Source organism: Suncus etruscus, chromosome 19, assembly GCF_024139225.1.
Source record: "Suncus etruscus isolate mSunEtr1 chromosome 19, mSunEtr1.pri.cur, whole genome shotgun sequence".
Taxonomy (NCBI): domain Eukaryota; kingdom Metazoa; phylum Chordata; class Mammalia; order Eulipotyphla; family Soricidae; genus Suncus; species Suncus etruscus.
The window spans coordinates 19,490,723-19,512,782 of record NC_064866.1 but is presented as its reverse complement, the minus strand read 5'-3'; the positions used below and the strand labels follow the sequence as shown (position 1 = coordinate 19,512,782).

The following is a 22,060-nucleotide window of genomic DNA, read 5'->3' as shown; positions in this document are numbered from 1 at the left end:
CAGATTTACAAATATTTTTTGCTCAACAGTTCATCTTATTATTTCTGCTATAGTCTCTTTTCCTTGAATCAATTTATAAAAGAAATCATAATTTTTAACCTCAACTCCAGTGCTAAAAAAAAAGAAAAAAGGAACAAGAAAACCACAATTTCAAAGCAATGGTTGCTCTTGCCAATACCTTTTGTAGAGGCATATAACTTCGAATTCCACTACCACTTCCAGGTATGTATATGAATGCCTGAAAAACTTATTATGAGAAGCTTTGAATTTTTAGTTACATGCCACTTAATATAACACAGCAATTGAGAATGTCTACAAGAAAAGTCATTTTGGTCTCAATTCACTGACATCTTTACTACTATTTTTTTTTTGGTAGTAGTTTTTTTTTTTTTTAACAATTACAGATTAAAGGAAATTTATACAGCTTAACAAATAAACTATCCATTCATCAACATTCTACAGTTACATACAGAATTTACTTCAATATATCTCAATCTCCATGTGGAGATAATTAGGCAATAATAATTTTATTTTAAATTATTAAATGAATATTTAAACCCTTTAAGTTATTTTATTACAGTAAAAATTAACACAAGGTTTTAAAGTAAGATTGAATTTTTTTCTAATTGACAGAAAAGAAATACAGTTATGAGATCAAAGACAGGTTCCCTTAGTATGAAAATCACCGGCTTCAATCAAGCACAGTGGCAAATGGAATGCCTTCGCCAGTTTCTAAGCTTTAAAGGATCTTAAAATGCAGATGGAGAAATTTTTACATTACATAAATTTCATCCCCTGACAAATCAAATCCAGAATGTCACTTCTCAATTTTTTTTTCTTTGTCTTTTTTATTTCATTTTTTTTTTTCTTCTTGTTTTTGGGTCACACCCAGCAGCACTCAGGGGTTACTTCTGGCTCTACGCTCAGAAATCACTCCTGGCAGACACGGAGGACCATGTGGGACACCGGAATTCGAACCACTGTCTCCTATACCAGCTGCATGCAAGGCAAATGCCCTACCATTGTGCTATCTCTACAGCCTCACTTTTCTTTTTTTTTTTCTTTCTTTCTTTCTTTTTTTTTTTTTGTGGTTTTTGGGTCACACCCGGCAGTACTCAGGGGTTATTCCTGGCTCCAGGCTCAGAAATTGCTCCTGGCAGGCACGGGGGACCATATGGGACGCCAGGATTCAAACCGATGACCTGCATGAAAGGCAAACACTTTATCTCCATGCTATCTCTCCAGCCCCACAGCTTCACTTTTCAATTTTTGTGTAGTTAACCATTAGCATTTTGCAATCCTTTGCTTAGCAATCTTTTGTATAAATATAAAAATGTCATATACACAAAAATGTCTTTCAAATCATAATCTACTTCACAGCATAGTAATTATAATTTATGAATTTTGTTTTTGTTTTTTGTTTTTGGACCACACCCGGCGGTGCTCAGGGGTTACTCCTGGCTGTCTGCTCAGAAATAGCTCCTGGCAGGCACAGGGGACCATATGGGATGCCGGATTCAAACCAACCACCTTAGGTCCTGGATCGGCTGCTTGTAAGGCAAACACTGCTCTGCTATCTCTCCAGCCCCAATTTATGAATTTTGAATATGCCATATGATTTATTATATCAGAAAAGGTAATATTTTTCTTTTTTTTTTTTTGTGGTTTTTTTTTTGGGTCACACCCGGCAGTGCTCAGAGATTATTCCTGGCTCCAGGCTCAGAAATTGTTCCTGGCAGGCACGGGGGACCATATGGGACGCCGGGATTCGAACCGATGACCTCCTGCATGAAAGGCAAACGCCTTACCTCCATGCTATCTCTCCGGCCCCAAGAAAAGGTAATATTTTTCTAACACAAAATTGACCTAATTTGTAAAAACTGATATTTGTTATGTGTTCTTACAGACTGCATAGAATATTTCTGCTGCAATTGAAAAATTAAAATTCAGACTTCATGTTTCCTCCAATAAATTCTAATTCCTGGGAACATTTTCAAGTTTTAATTTCTGGACACAACAGTTGCTTTGTTAAATATACACATGTATTTTTAACTTACATAGTTTCAGATCATTTGAATAATACCAGAATAAGCATGGTGCTTTCTTCTTAGAATCTGCAGACATACTCTGCGTAAAACTAGTTTTGATATTCCTAGTGCACCATTGTGAACAACCAGTTAAAGACATTATTCGACTATGCTTTCGTGGGATTTCCTGCAGGTTTGGGATCATAACCATATAGAAAAGTAGCTGTTATTACGAGGATGGCTCCAAGGAAAAAGACACTAAGAGAAAGAAAAATGAAAAAGAAAATTAGATGAAAAGCAAAACAAATCCCCCACCCATAGCGCTCTCTCTCTCTCTCTCTCTCTCTCTCTCTCTCTCTCTCTCTCTCTCTCTGTATATATATATATATATATATATATATATATTTTAATTGGTTTTTGGGCCACACCTGGTGATGCTCAGGGGTTACTCCTGGCTATATGCTCAAAAATTGCTCCTGGCTTGGGGGACCATATGGAACGCCGGGGAATTGAATCGCAGTCCATCCTAGGCTAGTGTGGGCAAGGCAGATGCCTTACTGCTTGCATCACTGCTCCAGCACATCCCCTCTATATTTTTATTAAAAAAAAAAAAAAAGTATAGGGATTGAGGCACAGAAGGTAGATTGTTTGCCTGGCATGCAGCTGACCCAGATTTGATCCCAAGCATCCCCTCTAGTCCCCTGAGTATCATGAAGAGTGATTCCTGAGTACACAACTAGGAGTAACCCCTGAGCCACATCAGGTGTGACTCCAAAACAAACATAATAAAAATAAGCATAATAGGGAGGTATCCTAATAAATATTGAATACTTCCTGCATTGATTCGGTAGTATTCTCTCTCTCTCTCTCCTCTTGGTTTTTGGGTCACACCCAGCAGCGCTCAGGGGTTACTCCTGGCACACTCAGGGGACCATATAGGATGCCGAGATTTGAATCACCGACTTTCTGCATGAAAGGCAAATGCCTTATCTCCATGCTATCTCTCTGGCCCCGTATTCTCATTTTTGTAATACATGAAGAAACTACAGTTTAGAGACTTTAAGTAGCTGAATGTTCCATACTGAAGTGGAAAGTGGGCTTTAGGTCAAATCACTGTGTATCTGATTTAAGCCTCCACTTTCATAGTCTTCACTCTCTACTGTCTTCTTTTTTTTTTTTTTTTTTTTTTTTTTCGGGCCACACCCGTTAGATGCTCAGGGGTTACTCCTGGCTACATGCTCAGAAATTGCCCCTGGCTTGGGGGGACCATATGGGACACCGGATATCGAACCGTGGTCCTTTCCTTGGCTAGCGCTTGCAAGGCAGACACCTTACCTCTAGCGCCACCTGGCCGGCCCCTCTACTGTCTTCTTTTTTTTTTTTTTTTTTTTTTTTTGGTTTTTGGGCCACACCCGGTAATGCTCAGGGGTTACTCCTGGCTATGTGCTCAGAAGTTGCTCCTGGCTCGGGGGACCATATGGGACACCGGGGGATCGAACCTCGGTCCGTCCAAGGCTAGCGCAGGCAAGGCAGGCACCTTACCTTTAGCGCCACCGCCCGGCCCTCTACTGTCTTCTTAAGCAAAGATGTTTTTCATCATGATATGCCTTTTTCTACACTATACTAAATAACAAGATCAGAAGTTGGGTTTTGTTTATTTTGAGGTGATGCTGGGAGGGGTCCTTTCAAGGTGTCGAAGATCTACAGCCCTTCCCAACTATTCTTAGACAGCTTGGTTGGCATTTCAATGCCAACATGAACATGTGTTGCCTGGACTCTTTGGTGCTAAAGATTAAGCAGGTTACCCCAGCAGTTCTTGGGGACCTCCAGAGTTAGATACCCAGAGTTAGATATGATTCAGAGAGAACCAGGATAACTCATACCCTTTACCACTGCTCTAGCTTTCTGGTTCTTCAAAAATGTAAATATATATGATAGAAAATTAAAATTTTTTCCAAACCAACTCAGTTTAAATTTTGATGTTGGAGATCCATCCCAGGAACCGGCAAATGCCAAGTCAAGTACTCTACCACCAAGCTACCTCCCTGGCCTCCTTGGTTAAAATTCTGCTTCTCTGGTCATGTGTTATGACCTTACTTTTCTGGAACTCTGGAATTGCACAGCATCACACACTCAGCTGAAAAATGGCCTCCTCTCATTTTCTGTCTACTAGAGTATTTCATTCTACTATCGCTAGCAGGATCTGCTAAAATATCTAAGAATGTTAGAAACATCTTCTTCTCCAGTCAGCTGGGTTGTTAAAGATGGTTCTGAGAAGAAAAGGTTTAATTTGTTTGTTAGAAAAGAACTATCAGGGCCGGGAAGGTGGCGCTGGAGATAAGGTGTCTGCCTTGTAAGCGCTACCAAGGAACGGACCACGGTTCGATCCCCCGGCGTCCCATATGGTCCCCCCAAGCCAGGGGCGATTTCTGAGCACATAGCCAGGAGTAACCCCTGAGCGTCAAACGGGTGTGGCCCAAAAACCAAAAAAAAAAAAAAGAAAAGAACTATCAAAATTTCCTAACTATTCTAAGAATCTGAGCTCCCTTTTTTTCAAAAAATAATTGTTTATGTGTTCTACTGCTGTACTAATGGTACATATCTGCCAATTAATCATTGCATCCACTCGGAAGACAGGAGACTATAGCTCAGTTACACATTCCTATTTTTCCAGGATCTCTAGCAATAATGGCAAGCAAACACATAGTGAATATAATGTCTTTTTGACTAAAGGAGAGCCAAATATAAAGTGACTGTATGCTTCTCCAAAGAAGACACATACATAATAAATAGGAACTACAGTGAAATATCACCTCACACCAGCCTTTCTCACAAAAAGACTTGAGACAAAAAATGCTAGTAAGGAGGCAGAAAATGAAAATTTATAGGTTCTTAGCAGGACTGTAAACTAGTCTAGCCCCATGGTAGACAGTCTAAAAGAGTCAACACAGATTAAAAACAGATTAACATATAACTCAGTAATACCACTCTTAAATGCCTTTCTAGAGATAGAACACTGATAAAATCTGAGAAGACTTGTGTTTAATACAGCTCTTTCTAGAATAAACAAGCTATGAAAACAATCCAAATGGCCAATAACAAAGAAGTGGATAAAGAACATGTGTTTGCACACAATGCAAAGAAGGGGCTAGAGATAGCATGAAGTTAGGGCATTTGCCTTGCATGCAGAAGGTTGGTGGTTCGCATCCCAGCATCCCATATGATCCCCGGAGCCTGCCAGGAGTGATTTCTGAGTGTAGAGCCAAGAGTAATCCCTGAGTGCTGCCAGGTGTGACCCAAAAACCAACCCCCCACCCCCAAAAAAAAGAAATCACAAGGAGTGATCCCTGAATGCAGAATTAGGAGTAAGCCCTGAGCACCGCTGCGTATGCCACCCATCGAGTTTTTTTTTTTTAAGCTACATACATTTGAGAGGGTGGGGAGGGATAGGCTACACCTAGTGGTGCTCAGGGGTTACTGCAGGCTCAGGGGACTGTATAGGATGCCTGGGGTTGGTCAGGGATTGGTCTTGTGCAAGGCAAACACCCTACTGCAGTGCTATTGCTCGGGCTTAAGCTATGCAGATTTTGTACTTGAAAATGTCATTAAGGGGCCAGAGAGAGAACTCAACTCTATTTCCAAGTCTTCAAAATTCATAATGAAAAATATGTTCAGATCAGATTTTATGAATAGTTTTTAATTTCAATATATTTTTAGAGATTTAAAAGAAGTTGTGGGGTGGGGTCAGAGTGATAGCTCAAAGGGTAAGGCACTCCTGGGGCCCACTCATGTTTGATCCCCGGCATCCCATAAGGTCTGCTGAGCCTGCCAGGAGTAACCACCATCAGGTATAGTCCCCAAACCCCCTTACACACACACACACACACACACACACACACACACACACACACACACACACACAAATGCGTGCGCGTGCGCAGTACTGTAAATCATAGTACCTCCAAAAAGACTCAGAAAATAAAATAAAAAAAAAGAACAAAAAGAACGAAATAAAAATAAGATATTACCTGGTCGGCACAAAATCTTGTAGCCAAAAATAGGATATTAGTGTTGATAATATTATGGACAAAGAGGTTGCAAATCCTTTTAAAATATTATCTGCATACTTAATAACAGCAGCTATTACAAGACCTCCAAGTGCCTGCAGAGTTTTAAAATATTATTTTTTAAAATAGACATATATAAAACTGCTTTTAAAACAATCTCATTATTCAATAGTGTTAAGTTCTGTTTATATTTTAACCCCACGAGAGTAATTTTTTATTAGACATCTCAAAACAACTAGGAACTGAACTGGGGTGGGGTGTCTCTGCATGCCAAGCATATACTCCAGTTCTTCAAGCCATTTCCCCAATCCACAAATCAGTTCTACCTTATTATTATTATTAGTTTATTTATTTTTTGGTTTTTGGGCCACACAGTTGACACTCAGGGGTTACTCCTGGCTATGCGCTCAGAAATTGCTCCTGGCTTGGGGGACCATATGGGATGCCAGGATCGAACTGCAGTCTGTCCTAGGTTAGTGCATGCAAGGCAAACGCCCTACTGTTTGCACCACCACTCCGGCCCCTATTTACTTATTTTGCACAGTGGTGCAAACACAGTGGTGCTCAGGACTTACTCTGGGTTCTGCGCTCATAGAACATCTTTGTGGAGTTTGGGGAATTATATACAGTGTTTAGGATAGAATCTGAATCAACCCTATCTGCTGTGCTAAAGCTCTGTTTTAATGTTCCTATAAAAGTAAATATACTAACAGCACTAACATGAGAGATGTTTTCTCTTTACATTAGTGTATCAATCAGTAGTCCTAGTGAATTTCTATATAAAAATTAAGTTTGTTGAGAGAATGGCGGGAGGCGGGAGGGAAAAAATATTAAGTTTGTTAGTACTAAATATAAAACTTTAAATGCTGCAGCTGGAGCTATAGCACAGCGGCAAGGGGTTTGCCTTACATGTGGCCAACACAGGATGGACCTCCGGTTCGAATCCCAGCATCCCATATGGTCCCCCGAGCCTGCCAGGAGTGACTTCAGAGTGCAGAGTCAGGAGTAATCCCTGAGAGCCACCAGGTATGACCCAAAGACCAAAACAATAAAAACAAAAATCAAAAAAAACAAAACAAAACAAAACAAAAACTTTATATGCTTTACCTGGAGAATAACAACTATCCAAGTCAGTCGGTTGTACCCTTGAAAAAATCCGTTCTTTGATACCAATTCTCCATCATATATGTATACACCCATCAATCCAAATATACTACCAAAGAAACCTAAAAAAAAAAAAAATCATGTCATTCTGTTTTTCTAAAGAGAAATATTCAATATTCCAAATAACTGATGTTTATTGTTTATCTATTGTTTGATAAAACTTGACTTAAAAAAATTTTTTTTACTTAATGTTTTATTTGGAGGTGTTGAGGAAGGGGAGATGGAGGAAAAGAAAGAATAAGAGTACTGAGTAATGTGCTTAAGAGACAGTGCAGGCCTATCCAAGGTGGCGAGAACCAAAATACACACCCAAGAGATAAAAATTGAAGTCCAGGGTCTGGAGTGGTGGTGCTAGAGGTAAGGTGTCTGCCTTGTAAGTGCTAGACTAGGACAGACAGGGGTTTGATGCCCTGGTGTTCCATATGGTCCCCCCAAGCCAGGAGCAATTTCTGAGTGCATAATCAGGAGTAACCCCTGAGTGTCACAGGGTGTGACCCAAAAAACAAAGAAACAAACAAACAAACAAAATAAAATAAAATATTGAAGTCCACATCTCAAGAGGGGAGATGTGGGTCACATGTGTTCGGGCACCATGTACCCAAACAACAAATGTGTCCAGTCAGATAATCTTAAACATATAATTGTACTATATTATAATAGAGACATAGACATGAGAATATTGGAAACACAGATGACCAACCTTGGAGTGTTCAAAATATAGAATTCATAAATTATATCACTAAAAGCTGTTGGCCTATTCACATATTTGTAAAAAACTATGCGCATATTTCATTCATTGCTAGATCCAGATTTTCACGCATTTGTTATTCATGCAGATATTAAAGCTCTATGTATGTGACAGAGCGTTTTTTTATTTTAAGAACTTTTGAATGTGGTACCCAAAATTATCGGAGCTGGGGGGCTGGAGTGACAGTACAATGGGCAGGGCTTTTGCTTTGAAAACACGTGGCCAACCCATGTTTGATTCTTGGCATCCCATCTGGCTCCTCAGAGCCAGCCAGGAGTGATTCCTGAGTGCAGAGCCAGGTGCAACCAATGAGCATTGGGTGTGATCCAAAAAAAACAAAACAAAACAACAACAAATCCGTTGGTAGCATATTGAGAATGTGTCCTTACTCAAGTCTGTTAAGAAAGATCAGCTCGAGGATAGCAGGAACTATGTCATATTCCCAGGTGAATCCCTTATCTCTACCACAGAGCATACAGATAATTACTGAGTTTAACAGATTTTTAGAAACAATCTTAAATTTTGAAAAAGATATAAATGTGTACAGAAGCCATCTCTTAAAAGTAGTCTCTAAAATGATATGCACTTGAAGAGGCACAGTGAAGCCAATTTCGGCGTAAACCCAAAATCAAGCATTCCACAATGGAAAGGAACAGAAATGAATATAACATTTTTTTCTAGAATTTTACTTATGCTAGCCCTATATTTTATTTTATTTCATTTATTTATTTGAGTTTCTGGGGCTATCCTGGTGATGCTCAAGGTTTATTCCTGGCTCTTCAATCAGGAATTATCCTGGGAAGTACTTGTGGGACCATCAAAGATGCCACGTTCCAAACCAGGGCCGGCTGTGTGCAAGGAAAGCACCCTACTTACCGTGCTATCTCTCCAGCCCACATTTTGATATGCTTAATCATAACCTGGTAATTTGGGCACAATACAAACTAATAAATATAAATACTTCTGAGAGCAAACTTCTTATTTCCGTTTAAAAACAACAGGATGGGGCCAGAGAGATAGCACAGTGGTAGGATGTTTGCCTTGCACATAGCTGATCCAGGACGGATAGTGGTTTGAATTCCAACATTCCATATGATCTGTGCCTCCCAGAAGAGATTTCTGAGCGCAGAGCCAGGAGTAAGCCCTGAGCAACACCGGGTGTGACCCAAAAACCAAAACCAAAACAAACCAACCAAACAAACAAAACCAATAGGACAATCAGAGAGCACAAAGAAATAGACCTCATTAGGGAAAAAATCCCCTTATAAAAGCAGAAGCCACCTCTGTAATCTCATCCAGCTGTGTCAGTGTCATCACTCAGAAGTCCTCTGACTTCCAAGCATTCTGAGCATCTTCATTTTTGAAGGTGGGTGATTACAACCATGTCCGTCAAATAAGGAAAGACAGGTTGCTATCTAATAAAAGAAGGTTATCAGCACTGTGGGGACACACAGAACTGCAAGCACTCAGTGGGAGATAAGAGGAAGGAAACACCCTTTTGCTTATCCGAGGTCGAGTAACATGACTGTCTCTCAACTTGGGCACAGTGTTTCAGGAACCCCACATCCATATCTCACTAAACCCTCTAAGTAAGAGCTGTGAGTTCCCTTTCTCAGTGCAGCAGAGAGGGCTGTGTTGGTTTTCCAACCAAGTCAAGAAAGTGCTGAGACGTTGGGTATATACAAGTGTATGGGACACCAGCAGAGTCCTTCAAGGGGGAGAGCAGGATCCTGCTAAAGCAGGGATCTGGGGCTACAAGGTCCCAGTTATTTCAATGGCTCAGACTGACAGAAGAAAGCTCCTCTCTCAGCTCATTTTGACAGGCATCTGCAACCATCAGAGCCTTCAGCTGTCGGAGCCAGAGCAGTGGTGCTAGAGGTAAGGCGTCTGCCTTGCAAGCGCTAGCCTAGGACAGACCGTGGTTCGATCCCCCGACATCCCATATGGTCCCCCCAAGCCAGGAGCGATTTCTGAGTGCTTAGCCAGGAGTAACCCCTGAGCGTCAACGGGTATGGCCCAAAAACAAAAAATAAAACTCCATTCTGTCAATGATAAAGAAAAAAAGTAGCTTAAAAAATTTAAGAAGCAATTTTTAAGAGACAACTTAAGAAAAATGTAAGGTAATATAAAACAAAGACATCACAGAATCAAGCCATCAGATTTCTCAGCAATAAGCCCATCAGCTTAGAGAAGAATGATAGATGATTCACAATTCTAATAGGTAAAAATTTCCAGCCAAGAATGTCCTTCAAATTTTCATTCAAATGTTACAGATAAGCCATGACTTTCCTGGAGAAACAAAAGCTAATGGAGTTTACACTGCAGATCTGCAGAAGCACTGAAAGACTGGGGCTAGGGAGACAAACCATTACTAAGCATGCATTGGGACCAAGTTCAAACTCCATTACCCACACTCTGCTCAGCACTGCCAGGAGCAACACTGGAGAAGCCAAGCACTCACTGACATGCAACTGCTAGCACTGATGTGCATAGTTCAGCTGGCAGAGAACAATACTCAAGGAGAGCCTTCTCCTACCTTCTGATGCCCCTCCCCAAACTCAAATGCTGAGGGCTAAAAAGAGAGCATGAAGTGCTGAGTGTATACTTCACACAAAGGAGCTTGAGTTTAATCCCCAGGACTGCAACCTCCTATGGGCAACGCTGGCACCGACTGCAAAAATTAAGCAGGTACTGGCCCTTGAGTACCGCTGGTTGTAGCACCTCAATGAAAACAACCAAAACAAAATGTTGAAAGGAGTCCTTATACTAGAAAAGACAAAAGAAAATGTACATCAAACCTTGGACATAATAAGTAGCAATAAAGAATCATAACCCCAAAAAATGAGTCAACAGTAAAATAACAGAACAGAAGAGAATCTATAAATAGTCTAAAAAAGACCATTCAGGATTGGAGAGATAGAAGTAAGGGTTGGAGTACATGCTTTGTATGCAAGAGGGTGGTTTTAATGCGAGAGTATCATATTGTCCCTTGAACATTGCGACATGTCCCACTCCCCCTTAAAGCACTAATATCTGCACACACACAAATTATATTAAAGCTACAAAGATACTGGTATTATTTTCATAGTGACAAAGAAAAAAAATGATGAAACTAGAAGAAGCACCAGGAAAAATCATTCAAATAAAAAAGCAAATGGAAATGCCTTTAAAATTTAGAAAAGGGGGCCGGGTAGGTGGCGCTGGAGGTAAGGTGTCTGCCTTGCAAGCGCTAGCCAAGGAAGGACCATGGTTCGATCCCCCGGCGTCCCATATGGTCCCTCCCAAGCCAGGGGCGATTTCTGAGCACATAGCCAGGAGTAATCCCTGAGCCTCAACCGGGTGTGGCCCAAAAACCAAAAAAAAAATAAAATAAATAAAATAAAATAAAATTTAGAAAAGGTGGGCCCAGAGAGATAGCACAGCGACATTTGCCTTGCAAGTAGCCGATCCAGGACCAAAGGTGGTTGGTTCGAATCCCGGTGTCTCATATGGTCCCCCGTGCCTGCAAGGAGCTATTTCTGAGCAGACAGCCAGGAGTAACCCCTGAGCACAGAAACAGAAGCCCTGAGTACCACCAGGTATGGCCTCTCCCCCAAAAGAGTTGTAGGGTACAGAGCACTAGCACAGCAGAAAGGGTGCTTGCCTTGCATGCAGCTGATCTGGGTTCAATTTGTGCCATTCCAAATAGTTTCCACCAGGAGTGATGCTAAGCACAGAGAACCACGATTAACCCTTGACAGGAGTGGCTCAAAAACAAAATAAAATAAAATAAAATAAAAGTTGTGGTATATATACACAGTTGAGTACTATTGTTTGTAGCTGTAAAAATAGATGAAGCCATAGAATTCATCCCAACATAGACAGAACTGGAGGGTATCATACTAGTGAAAAATTAGTGAGCTATAGAATTAAAAATACTGAAAGATCTCACTCATCTGTTGAATGTAGGGAGACAAAACAAGATAAAACAAAACAAATAAAATCATACATTGACAAATCCTTGAGCTTAGTTTACAAAACATTAAACAATGGGAGAAAAGAATGGGAGAATGATCAGACTAGAGCTAACAGTGGTAAAGGCTACCACTCTGGTGGTAGTGGGGTGCAGAAATTTTGCAACAATACCAGAAGCTTTACACTATATTGCTAAATATACCTAAATTTATTTTTTTATTTATTTGGGGGGGGGTTTGGGTCACACCTGGCAGTGCTCAGGGGTTACTCCTGGCTCTAGGCTCAGAAATCGCCCCTGGCAGGCACAGGGGACCATATGGGATGCCAGGATTCGAACTACCGTCCTTCTGCATGAAAGGCAAACGCTTTACCTCCATGCTATCTCTCTGGCCCCATACCTAAATTTATTAATAATAAAAAATTAATGAAAAATTCTAAAGCAAGATAATTAACAAATAAAAATGGTAGTAAATATAGCAACTTATGAGATGTATATGCAAAATTTCATTCCAAAAGGAAGATCTATTTTTCTCTCAAGTACAAAAGAAACATTCACTAGGATAAATCTGAAGCAGAGAAAAAAATGTCTTAGTAAGTAAACTATGACTTTTTGGGGTTTTTTGGGGGGAGCATACCTGGCAGCACTCAGGAGATCTCCTGGCTCTGCACTCAGAAATTGCTCCTGGGAGACTTCATATGGCCAGGAATCAAACCATGGTCCATCCGGGGTTGGATGCATGCAAGGCAAACGCCCTACTGCTATGCTACCTCTCTGCCCCATAATTTTTTTTTCTGATCACAGTGGTACAAGGCTAGAAATCAACAAAGGGAAAATTACCTTGAAAAAATCTCAACTGTGAAAATTCAACAACAAGACAACCTGCTTCTGAATAATGCTTGGCTCAATGAGCAATCAAAAGAAAAACATTGGGGCTGGAGAGATAGCATGGAGGTAAGGCGTTTGCCTTTCATGCAGAAGGTCATCGGTTCGAATCCCAGCGTCCCATAGGGTCCCCTGTGCCTGCCAGGAGCAATTTCTGAGCATGGAGCCAGGAATAACTCCTGGGCACTGCCGGGTGTGACCCAAAAACCACAAAAAAAAAAAAAAAAAAAGAAAAAAGAAAAACATTACCTAAAAATATTAGCTCAAGAAAAATAAAAAACCAATCTCAGTGGGACCTCAAGTCAGTTTTTGGAGTCAATACAATGGATAAGATCCTTGGCCTGCACATGGCTGATGTGATCCCCAACACTCTTTATGGTCCCCCAAACACCTCCAGGAGCTGAGTGCAGAGCCAAAAATAAGTCCTTAGTACTGTTGGCTATTGTCCCAAATCTAATAACAATAATAATAATAACAATAACTTTATATGGAAAATAAATTTTCAGATTTCAAGTATTTCTATATCATAATTTTATTTTATTTATTTATTTATATATATTTTAGGGGTCTTGGGGGGTCACACCTGGCAGCGCTCAGGAGTTACTCCTGGCTCTACGCTCAGATATTGCTCCTGGCAGGCTCGGGGGACCATATGGGATGCTGGAATTTAAACCACTGTCCTTCTGCACACAAGGCAAATGCCTTACCTCCATGCTATCTCTCTGGCTCCCTCATAATTTTATTTTAAAAATTGTTAGGCAGGGATGAGGAAATTGCTCCCAGTGCATCAGGACATAAAAGAGGCCTTGGGTTCCATCTTTGGCACCACATAATGTAGGTGAATATTATCTGGGATGCCAGAGCACCCCAAGGCACCTCCGGGTATGGCTCAAAACCAAAAACAATCAAAAATATTTTGCATATTTCCAATTGAGATCCACTGATATGATATATGGATCAATACTCCTAAGAGCCAGAGGTTCTGTTCCTGAGAGTCACTGTCTAATTGTATTTTATTAACTTATTAATCTTTGATAGTTATACTAATTTTTTTCATAATTCTGAATTATCTACACCTTATTTTTTTCATCTTTTTCAAAACTCTAGGTAAATTTATCATTAGCTGTACTAAGTCAAAAAGAATAAGAGGATGGATACAGAGGAGCAGGAAGAAGGCTGCTTAGCTTAGAGGCCATGTGAAAAAAGCACATAGCGAGTAGGGACTTGTCTGGATGTCTCCTGAAACTTAAAAAAAAAATAGAATAAGAAATTCATAACGGGCCTGGAGAGATAGCACAGCGGTGTTTGCCTTGCAAGCAGCCGATCCAGGACCAAAGGTGGTTGGTTCGAATCCCGGTGTCCCATATGGTCCCCCGTGCCTGCCAGGAGCTATTTCTGAGCAGACAGCCAGGAGTGACCCCTGAGCACCGCCGGGTGTGGCCCAAAAACCAAAAACCAAAAAAAAAAAAAGAAATTCATAACATACAACAGAATTATGAATCTTGACCTGCCTTTTATTGTCACTTTATAATTCAAGTGAATTTTGAGTAACTCACAAGTATAAATATTTCTTCTCGAACATTTATATATATTATACAAATACATAAATTTATATATATCATATTAGTATTTTATATCAGATAGTTGATCGTTTTTTTTTTTTTTTTTGGTTTTTGGGTCACACCCGGCAGCACTCAGGGGTTATTCCTGGCTCTATGCTCAGAAGTCACCCCGGCAGGCTCGCCTTACTGCTGTGCTATCTCTCCGGCCCCAGATATTTCATCTTTTTTTTTTTTTTTTTTTTTTTTGGTTTTTGGGCCACACCCGTTTGACGCTCAGGGGTTACTCCTGGCTATATGCTCAGAAATCGCCCCTGGCTGGGCCAGGAAGGTGGCGCTAGAGGTAAGGTGTCTGCCTTACAAGCGCTAGCCAAGGAACGGACCGAGGTTCGATCCCCCAGCGTCCCATATGGTCCCCCCAAGCCAGGGGCGATTTCTGAGCACATTGCCAGGAGTAACCCCTGAGCGTCAAACGGGTGTGCCCCCCCCCCCAAAAAAAAAAAGCAAAAAAAACAAAAAAAAAAACAAAAAAAAAAAGGGGGCCGGGCGGTGGCGCTAAAGGTAAGGTGCCTGCCTTGCCTGTGCTAGCTTTGGACGGACCGCGGTTCGATCCCCCGGTGTCCCATATGGTCCCCCAAGCCAGGAGCAACTTCTGAGCGCATAGCCAGGAGTAACCCCTGAGCGTTACTGGGTGTGGCCCAAAAGCCAAAAAAAAAAAAAAAAAGAAATCGCCCCTGGCTTGGGGGGACCATATGGGACGCCGGGGGATCGAACCACGGTCCGTTCCTTGGCTAGCACTTGTAAGGCAGACACCTTACCTCTAGCGCCACCTTCCCGGCCCCCAGATATTTCATCTTAATCACTATAATTTAATCATCACAGCTACATATAAAGTACTGTCAATACATTTATAAATGAGGATATTCAAAGTTAAGAAAAGTCTCTAAAGTCACACAAATGGAAAATGATATGCTGAATATTTGAAAAGTCTGACCAAAATACTAGGTGTTCTTAACCACTACTTAAAAAATATACTGTTTCTGAAATGAAAAATCTAAGTGGTTAATGCTTTTCAACTCTGAACGTGCTTTTAGATAAGCTGAACAAAATAAAGTTATTTCAAAAAAAAAATTTTTTTTGTATTTTTGGGCCATACCCGATGACACGCAGGGGTTACTCCTGGCTATGTGCTCAGAAATCGCACCTGGCTTGGGACCATCTGGGATGCCGGGGATCAAACCAGGGTCCATCTTGGGTCAGCCACGTGCATGGCAAATGTCCTACACTATGCTATCGCTCTGGCCCCAGTTATTTCAATTTTTTTCCTTAAAAATATTTACATTCAAAAAAATATTTACATTCTTTTTTTTAATATATACCTTCTATATTGTGAAAAGTAAAACTTTGTCCACATTAAATATATATTTGACTGGTGACTTCTAATGCTTGAAATTAAAATTGTGGAACCAGAGAGATAATACAGCAGTAAAGCACTTGCCTTGTATGTGGTCAAGCCTAGTTTGATGCCTGGAACCACATATTATTCCTCAATCATGTAGGTGTGACCTCTGAACACAGATCCAGAAGCGAGCTTTGAACAATAGTATATGGCCCAAAACCCCAAAATGAATAAATAATACATTAAAAAAAAAACAAATATTTTCAGCTTCTGGTTTTTTAGCTTTTCTTATTTTGTCTAAGTCCTGTATTTGGTTGATAATATATGATATATATGTGCGTACATATTTATGTACTTATATACTGCTAGAAAATATTCTAATACTGTTACTAGTAAAAAGATGACCTTTTTGGGGGGCATACAAAATATTATAATCACCTGCTTTAACATTACAATCAATAAATGACTTAACTTCATTAGAAAATGAAAACTATGGGTCCAGATAGTATACCTTGGAAGGTGCTTGCCTTGCAAGCAGCTAACTCAGAATTGCTACCCAGTATCATCTCTGATCAGGGAGGACCAATAGGACTGACTCCTAAGCATACAGCAAGGAGCAAGCCCTAAGCATTATTGCAAATGGCACAAAACACCACCCTTCCTGAAAAAGGGAAAAAAATTACTTTGAGTGTTCTTCAATCGCTCAAAATGAACAAGTTTCTTATCACAGTACTTAAAAAAAATTAGAGGGTGGGCTTTAGTCAAAGTGGGAAGGCTTAATTGGGATTGTTGGCCTTAAAATAAAGCCATTAGGAATACAGACAAATCACTAGGTAAGACACTAAATGGTCTCGTATAATTGTTATCAAAAGGGATATTGAATATGGATCCCTTTTACTATCTAAGGGATGAGGACTGTATGTGACACAGTGGTAGAATGCATGCCTTCAAGCATGAGGCCTTTGGTACAATCCTTAACACTATTAAAGAGAGGAAAGGGAGAAAGATTGAGAGGAAAGGAAAATAAAAGGCCTTTCTCGTATGATTTGGCACATTATGTGTATGGTCTATTTTTGGATGGGGAAATAGGAGAACCTGTGCCTACTAAAATGGAATGAGCAGAAAAAAAAGCAGTGGTTTCCAAGATGAACTCCAAAATCACAAGTACAGAGCTATTTAAAATGGAATGTGTTGATTTGTAGTTGAGTTTCTTATCACACACAGAAAATTCCAAAATAAATATGTCAGGAATACGAAGTGTTAGAAATTTTCTGTAATGAGATAAATATAATAAGAAATCATCTAAATAGTTGTTCAAAGGTCAACCTTCAATATGTGGAATAATTTTTATTTTAAACTTCTTTAAGAGAATAAACTACAGTTTGTTAAAAATAAAAACAGAGGAACCAAAATATAGTTTAGTGGGTAGAACATGTGCCATGCAATGGCCAACCCAGATTCTATCCCACGTATCCTATATGAGCCTATAGGAATGAGCCCTGAGCACAAAGTTAGGAGTAATCTCTAAATGTAGCCAGATGTGGCCTGGAATTATGTACATGAGAAAATATCATTAACAATATTGTAAATCACAGTTCCTCAATAAAAAAAATTTTAAAAAGTGTTATGACAATTTCAAAACAAATGAAACACTCATCATTTCAGAGTTTGAAAACCTTGCCAGATATTTCAGTCAACAGCTGATTTTATGAATAATAACTGTAGAAAATAACATAAAAAAACATTAAAACTTACCTAGTTGGATATTCCTTATCCACACTGATTGTTTGGTTTCTTTTAAAATTTTCTCAAAGTAAACCCCAGCAAAGCCACTTGAAAAACAAGCTGTGAGAACTGCCATGAGGCCGACAAACTGAGAGCTGGCTGTAGCATCCTTAGAATCAAGCTCCTGAGAATCTGAGGGCCACTGAGCAGAGAGATAAAGATGAAAGTAAAGCTTAATTTCTATAACACTGTTTAGAGTCTCCATTCATACCTTAAAGTAAAAATTGAAGTGATAACTCTTGAAGATTCTGAAAAAAAAATCAGAATCATTGTGTATAGTCCCACAGTCCTTGATAACTTGTAACTTCAAAAACTACCCTAAAAAAAAAAAAAAAAACCAAGAGAATGTCTAAATGTACAAATGCAGAAAATGGATCTTTTCAGCTACAGAAACTTGGAATGTGAAGTGTAGTAAAGTAAAAAAATGAGTCTGGACTGATGGTGTACCATAACATTTGGCGCTATGCTAACCATTTTAGATTTGTTTCTGTAGATCAATGTTCCTGAGATCAGTTATTTCCCACTCATCTTCATGGCTTTTGTCAAATCTACATTACACCTAAATGGCAATTACTTGATATTTTAATTAAAAATACCCACTTAAGGGGCCGTAGTGGTAGCACAGCGATAGGTCACTTGCTTTGCAAGCTGCTGACCCAGGAAGGACCTGGGTTCGATCCCTAGTATCCCATGTGGTCCCCCAAGCCAGGAGCAATTTCTGAACACATAGCCAGGAGTAACCCCTGAGCATCACTGGTGTGACCAGAAGAAAAAAAAAATACCCACTTAAGTTGTAAATGGTACAAGTTTAAGAAATAGCTATGAAGAAAATATGCCAGTTATTTATATACATAGTTTTCAAATAAATAACTTAAATCACTATTTAAAATAAATAAATAAAAACATTTTTTTTTTGGTTTTTCGGACCACACCGTTTGATGCTCAGGGGTTACTCCTGGCTAAGCGCTCAGAAATTGCCCCTGGCTTGGGGGGACCATATGGGACACCAGGGGATCGAACCGTGGTCCTTCCTTGGCTAGCGTTTGCAAGACAGACCGACACCTTACCTCTAGCGCCACCTCGCCAGCCCCTAAATAAAATTTTTTGTTTGTTTGTTTTTTTGTTTTTGGGCCATACCCGGCAGTGCTCAGGGGTTACTCCTGGATGTCTGCTCAGAAATAGCTCCTGGCAGGCACGGGGGACCATATGGGACACCGGGATTTGAACCAACCACCTTTGGTCCTGGATCAGCTGCTTGCAAGGCAAACACCACTGTGCTATCTCTCGGGCCCTAAATAAAATATTTTTATTTAAGACATATACATCACACTTTGGGAAAGTAATGGGGAAAATAACAGGGGGCCCCGTCTGGATGGCCAGAAATTGACATCATTGGGTTGTTTTCATTTCTTTTTTGGGCTACACCCACTGATGCTCAGGAGTTACTCCTGGCTATGCGCTCAGAAATCACTCCTGGCTCAGGGGATCATATGGGATGCTGGGGGATCAAACCACAGTCCATCCTAGGCTAGCGCTTGCAAGGCAGACACCTTACCTCTAGCGCCATCATGCCAGCCCCAATTAGGTTGTTTTCAAATCACAGTGGTGACTAGGGGTTGAAGCTTAATTTGAGTCTAAAGATAAGATTAAGTTAAAAAAATAATAAATAAATAAATAAAGAATAATAAATCTGGAGTATAAACAAGATGTTAAAGAGGCATGAATTTGGGGCTGGAGCGATAGTGCAGTGGTAAAGTGTTTGCCTTGCATGCAGCCAATACAGGATGGACCCCGGCTCGAATCCCGGCATCCCATGTGGTCTCCCGAGCCTGCCAGGAGGAGCAACTTCTGAGTGCAGAGCCAGGAGTAAACCCTGAGCGCTGAATGATCAAGATAACCAGGACTGATGGCAGACTAAGGAACAATAAATATATGTGTTAAGAAAAATCTACAGAAGGAACAAAATCTTCAAAAATAAGGATATGATTTAAGAGAAAGAGGGAACAAACATATAAGCAACTGAGAATCTAATCTAATCTATAACAAGGAAAAGGACTTCTGGAAGGAAAGCAACAAGGAATCATTAGAAAGATGTGAGAAAGGGGCTGGAGATATAGCAGGACAGATGGTGGTTCAAATCCTGGCATCCCATATGGTCTCCTGAGCCTGTCAGGAGCAATTTCTGAGTGCAGAGCCAGGAGTAACCCCTGAGCACTGCATCAGGGACAACAAAAAAAAAAAAAAAAGAACAATGAATAACTCAAAGGCTCCAGATAAATAGTAAAAATCTGTTTTGTTTGATATGCAGTGTCTTAAAACCCTAACTGGATGATTCATTTCTTTTTTAATTCTTTTTTTTCTTTTTGGTTTCTGGGCCACACCCGGCTGTGCTCAGGGGTTACTCCTGCTCAGAAATAGCTCTTGGGAGGCACGGGGGAGCATATGGGACGCCAGGATTCGAACCAACCACCTTAGGTCCTGGATCGGCTGCTTGCAAGGCAAACACCACTGTGCTATCTCTCCGGCCCCCGACTCATTTCTTTTTAAGGTAGATAATACAAGTTTTACATAGAATCTTCTTCAAAGAGAGCCCTGAAAAACTGTCAGTTCTGGTCAGTCTCAAAAAAGAATAAGCCAGATTCTCCATTTATAATAATTATAGTGTTTTCAAAGTGTGACAAAAATGAAAGACACAGTTACCTGTACAAAAGCAACTCCCGTCATCAGAATTATTAGCGAGAGCCATTGGTACACACCTAATTTTTTACTAAGCATAGACACAGAAAACAGTGCTGTTGTAAGAATTTTCAACTGATAGGTGACCTGAAAAACAAAACAATTAATATGGTTATTGTTTGCTTACTTTTTTCCTACAAAAGACTACTGAAAATATTTTTAAGTACCTGATAAGTAGCAGCATCTAGATTTGTCAATGCCACATATAGTAAATTATTCTGAAGAGTATATATCCCTGATGGAATTGCAAGTTTAAGCGTTTCCATAGGTTTATTAAGAATCTCATCATGGAGTACTCGATTCAGTGCTCTTAGACTACATTCTAGAAGAAACACGAAATAGGCAAAATCAGTAATTAAGTAATTCTAAGTTACGTACCCTCTCTCAAGTCTTCAGTTTCCTCACATCTGTGAAAAAAGGAAATTGGGCTACATGTTAAGACACTTTTAGGTCTAAAATATACCTTTAATTATGTTAAATATTGTAAGACAGTAATTTCATAAAGTACTATCTTTATATTACTTCACTGAGAAATGCAATCATCTGCATGCACTCAAACATTCATATGTCCATATTTATAACCGAAAAATAAAAGTATTTATGTGTCAACTAAGTATTATTTATTTATTTATTTATTTATTCATTCATTCATTTTGTTATTTTGGGCCACACTCAGTGGCACTCAAGGGTTACTCCAGGCTCATTCTGTGACTGTCCCTCTCCTGACTAATTTCACTTAGCATGATACTCTCCAGATCCATTCACATTACAGTAAATTGCATGTTACATCTTTTTTTAAATGACCACGTGTTATTTATGTTCTTATAAACCGTAGTTTCTTTATCTACTCGTCTTTCTTGAACAGTTGGGCTGTTTCCAGACTTCAGCTATTGTATATAGTGCTGCAATGAACATAGGAGTCCAAATGTGTTTTCCGAATACGGTTTTTTGACCCTAGGGGTATATGCACAGAAGTGAAATAGGTGGATCATAGGCAAATTAGAGGAGAGGGGAGAGAGAGAAGAGAGAGAGGAAAGAGAGAGAGGAGAGAGCAAAGATAGAGAAGAGAGGGGAGAAAGAGTAAACAGAGGGAGAGAGAGGGATGAGAAAAGGGAGAGGGGGAGAGGGGAAGAGAGAGAGAGAGAGAGAGAGAGAGAGAGAGAGAGAGAGAGAGAGAGAGAGAGAGAGAGAGATCACAATGAGATGGCCAGGCCCTGCATCTTGAGTGGCCCTGAGGTGAGCATGCTCCACCCACCTGCATTGGACCAAGAAAGCTTGGTGACAGTGCCCTGCCCTGCCAGTGGTTACAAGGTTAACGTGCACTCCGCCCATCTGCAAAACTGCACAATGAAAAGAGCATGGCCACTCCTTTCCGCAGACATGCAATTCTTCTAGTCCAGGGATTGCGAACAGGATTTTTACCCTCCCTCAAAAATGACAAAATATGTGTTTAATTATTATTGTTGGCCGGGCGGTGGCGCTAAAGGTAAGGTGCCTGCCTTGCCTGCGCTAGCCTTGGATGGACCGCGGTTCGATCCCCCGGTGTCCCATATGGTCCCCCAAGCCAGGAGCAACTTCTGAGCACATAGCCAGGAGTAACCCCTGAGCGTTACCGGATGTGGCCCAAAAACAAAACAAAAAAAAAAAAAATTATTATTGTTAAAATTAGATGCTTTTGAGTGAGTGTTTGTCTGTTTTGGCAGGTTACTGTGTGGTGAGGCTCTCTGACTCTCACAGT

At 40.2% G+C, this 22,060-nt stretch overlaps 1 protein-coding gene across 1 annotated transcript in view; it reads right to left on the bottom strand.

Moving 5' to 3' along the window:
* Positions 1-1,890: 1,890 nt before the first annotated feature.
* SLC35A3 (solute carrier family 35 member A3) overlaps positions 1,891-22,060 on the bottom strand; it is a 53,966-nt gene continuing 33,796 nt past the window's right edge. Inside the window, exons 3-8 of the mRNA XM_049765758.1 lie at positions 20,490-20,644; positions 20,287-20,409; positions 17,557-17,728; positions 7,202-7,320; positions 6,056-6,189; positions 1,891-2,285 (exon numbers count right to left, since the gene is read on the bottom strand). Of these exons, the coding sequence (XP_049621715.1) occupies positions 2,195-2,285; positions 6,056-6,189; positions 7,202-7,320; positions 17,557-17,728; positions 20,287-20,409; positions 20,490-20,644 (794 nt within the window). The 3' untranslated portion in view covers positions 1,891-2,194. The remainder of the gene's footprint in view (positions 2,286-6,055; positions 6,190-7,201; positions 7,321-17,556; positions 17,729-20,286; positions 20,410-20,489; positions 20,645-22,060) is intronic.